The sequence below is a fragment of the Eurosta solidaginis genome, chromosome 5, assembly GCF_040869045.1.
Source record: "Eurosta solidaginis isolate ZX-2024a chromosome 5, ASM4086904v1, whole genome shotgun sequence".
In the NCBI taxonomy this organism is placed as follows: domain Eukaryota; kingdom Metazoa; phylum Arthropoda; class Insecta; order Diptera; family Tephritidae; genus Eurosta; species Eurosta solidaginis.
The window spans coordinates 179,769,649-179,773,075 of NC_090323.1; the positions used below are offsets into that span (position 1 = coordinate 179,769,649).

Here is a 3,427-nt window from a genome sequence, read left to right on the forward strand (position 1 = left end):
TTTTCGAGATATCGCCATAAAGGTGGACCAGGGGTGACTCTAGAATGCGTTTGTACAATATGGGTATCAAACGAAAGGTGTTAATGAGTATATTAAAAGGGCGTGCGCCTTAGTTCCATAGGTGGACGCCTTTTCGAGATATCGCCATAAATGTGAACTAGGGGTGACTCTAGAATTTGATTGTACGATATGGGTATCAAATGAAAGGGGTTAAAGAACTTTTTAAAGCGGAGTGGGCCTTAGTTCTATAGGTGGACGCCTTTTCGAGATATCACCATAAAGGTGGACCAGGGGTGACTCTAGAATGCGTTTGTACAATATGGGTATCAAACGAATGGTGTTAATGAGTATTTTAAAAGGCCGCGAGGCTTAGTTCTATAGGTGGACGCCTTTTCGAGATATCGCCATAAATGTGGACCAGGGGTGACTCTAGAATTTGATTGTACGATAGGGGTATCAAATGAAAGGGGTTAAAGAACTTTTTAAAAGGGAGTGGGCCTTAGTTCTATAGGTGGACGCCTTTTCGAGATATCGCCATAAAGGTGGACCAGGGGTGACTCTAGAATGCGTTTGTACAATATGGGTATCAAACGAAAGGTGTTAATGAGTATTTTAAAAGGGCGTCCGCCCTAGTTCTATAGGTGGACGCCTTTTCGAGATATCGCCATAAAGGTGGACCAGGGGTGACTCTAGAATGTGTTTGTACGAGACGGGTATTAAAATAAAGGTATTAATGAGGGTTTTAAAATGGAGTGGTGGTAGTTGTATAGGTGGTCGCCTTTTCGAGATATCGGCATAAAGGTGGACCAGGGGTGACTCTAGAATGCGTTTGTACAATATGGGTATCAAATTAAAGGTATTAATGAGGATTTTAAAATGGAGTGGTGGTAGTTCTATAGGTGGACGCCTTTTCGAGATATCGCCATAAATGTGGACCAGGGGTGACTCTAGAATTTGATTGTACGATAGGGGTATCAAATGAAAGGGGTTAAAGAACTTTTTAAAAGGGAGTGGGCCTTAGTTCTATAGGTGGACGCCTTTTCGAGATATCGTCATAAAGGTGGACCAGGGGTGACTCTAGAATGCGTTTGTACAATATGGGTATCAAACGAAAGGTGTTAATGAGTATTTTAAAAGGGCGTGCGCCTTAGTTCTATAGGTGGACGCCTTTTCGAGATATCGCCATAAAGGTGGACCAGGGGTGACTCTAGAATGTGTTTGTACGAGACGGGTATTAAAATAAAGGTATTAATGAGGGTTTTATAATGGAGTGGTGGTAGTTGTATAGGTGGTCGCCTTTTCGAGATATCGGCATAAAGGTGGACCAGGGGTGACTCTAGAATGCGTTTGTACAATATGGGTATCAAATTAAAGGTATTAATGAGGATTTTAAAATGGAGTGGTGGTAGTTCTATAGGTGGACGCCTTTTCGAGATATCGCCATAAATGTGGACCAGTACTGCGATTCACTAACTTCTATAACGATTTTCAGTATTGATATAATATCATAACGATAATTTTAACGAGTTTGCTATTCAGTAACTTATCTTTATTTATAACTCGATATAGAACAATCAGCTGTTTCCTATAACGATTTGACAAGAGACTTATATCGTCGGTTTTGTTTTTCACGCTATAGGTGGTTAAGATAATTTATTAACAAAATTTATTAATATTTTGGTGTTTTCGTGTTTCAAACAATAAAAATAATGGCATTTGAGTTTGTAGCGAATAATTTAACGCAAAATGTAACAGCGTCGAGTGCATCAAGAATAGATAGGCGCTTGCTCAGGGATATCGATGATCCTTTTGAGCTTGAGCATGCAGAATTCAAAAAACTGTACCGCGTATCTCCGGATATTGTGATGGGAATTGCTGATCGGCTACACGAAAATCTAAGAGGACAGAGGATCTCAGCAATATCGGAAGAGAAACAGGTAAAGCTACTAAAATCATTGAAAATTTGCAGTGTCCTTACTTACTAGATATCTTTGAAGGTTTTGTGTGCCTTACGTTTTTATGCCACTGGATGTTATCAACGGCCTGTAGGAGAACAGTGGGGAATTTCGATGAGCCAGTCTTCCATCAGCCGATGTATCCATAGGGTGACTGATGCAATAAACGAGAAAGTGCTTTTCGACGAAATCAAGTTTCCTATGACGCAGGAAGAACGACAAGCTGCCAAAGAGGTATTTTCGTCAGCACCTGCGCCCTTCGTTGGAGGAACGATAGGAGCGATTGACTGTACGCACGTTTCCATTTTAGCTCCAAAAGTTCATGAGGAAGCGTACGTTAATCATCATGGATATCATTCCATAAATGTGCAAATGGTAGGTTAACTAATTTAACTACTTAATAATAAAGTGCATTGCTACATGATTTTTACATTTTTGTAGATATGTGATCCAAATTTAAAAATTTTAAATGTGAATGCCAAGTTTCCGGGAGCACGTCATGACGCATATATTTGGAGTAGTTGTGCAGCTCGGCGAGCAATGCAGAGAGCCCATGAAAATGGGAATCGTCATATGTTTTTAATAGGTAACATCTATTGATTGTTCTTATTATTTTTCATAATTTGAAATATGCAACTTTCAGGTGATTCTGGGTACCCATTAGAGCCGTGGCTTATGACACCACTACCGAACCAGCCTGAGGGTACTCCCAAGTTTCGATATAACGAGACTTTATGCAAAGCTCGAAATCCCATCGAGAGATCCTTTGGTGTTTTGAAAGGAACTTGGAGATGTCTTTCACGGCAAAGAGTTCTTTTGTATGAACCGGGCTTCGCCGGGAAAATTGTAAATGCTTGCTCAACATTACACAATATTCGTTTGCGTGAGCAGAGCTTTGACATTGATGACATCGACCCAATTTTGGTGGAACATGCTGTGACCAACTCAGAAGAAACCTTTAACTCGATATCTTCAGCTGGAAAACGGGTCCAAGAGAGACTCATAGCAAATGTTTTCTCCTGAACAATACTTATATTTTTTTTTTAATTTTTGAAATTTTCACCAAGTTTTGCTGAAGCTAAATTATGTTCGATTTTTTAAAAGTTTTGCGTTCGAAACTTTGTATAAAAAAATTCACGAGGTGCGCTGGAAAAAATTCCCAAATATCAGAAAGCCATTCAAGTGGATTAAGTTAAGACATTATTGTATAAAAATTTAATAAGCCACAAAACTGCATACTCAGAAAAATTCTAAAAACTCTCAGCAAAAAATGGTAAGTTTTCATTCACATTGTTAGTGTTACATCGTGATATATACTTGAAAAAAGAATATCGAAAAGAGTTTCAGAAAAACTTGGTGAAACTCCAAAAACCCTGTGACGAAGACTGATGTCCATGAGTATTTGCCCAAAATTAATTTTTCTCCTCTAACACAAGTTTATATTCTATATTTTTTATTAATTCCTGGACGTT

General features: G+C 38.8%; 1 protein-coding gene across 1 annotated transcript; it reads left to right on the forward strand.

Annotated features, from left to right (window-relative positions):
- Window positions 1–1,460: 1,460 nt before the first annotated feature.
- LOC137254403 (putative nuclease HARBI1) lies at window positions 1,461–3,201 on the forward strand. The gene is made up of 4 exons (XM_067792034.1): window positions 1,461–1,937; window positions 1,998–2,330; window positions 2,397–2,541; window positions 2,599–3,201. The coding sequence occupies exons 1-4, from the start codon at window positions 1,710–1,712 to the stop codon at window positions 2,976–2,978; spliced, it is 1,086 nt and encodes a 361-aa protein (XP_067648135.1). The 5' UTR covers window positions 1,461–1,709; the 3' UTR covers window positions 2,979–3,201.
- Window positions 3,202–3,427: the final 226 nt, after the last annotated feature.

Coding starts and splice junctions, on each gene's coding strand:
- LOC137254403 (XM_067792034.1), top strand. CDS start 1,710: ATGGCATTTGAGTTTGTAGCGAATAATTTAACGCAAAATGTAACAGCG. Junction 1,938..1,997: donor CAATATCGGAAGAGAAACAG/GTAAAGCTACTA, acceptor ATATCTTTGAAG/GTTTTGTGTGCCTTACGTTT. Junction 2,331..2,396: donor ATTCCATAAATGTGCAAATG/GTAGGTTAACTA, acceptor ACATTTTTGTAG/ATATGTGATCCAAATTTAAA.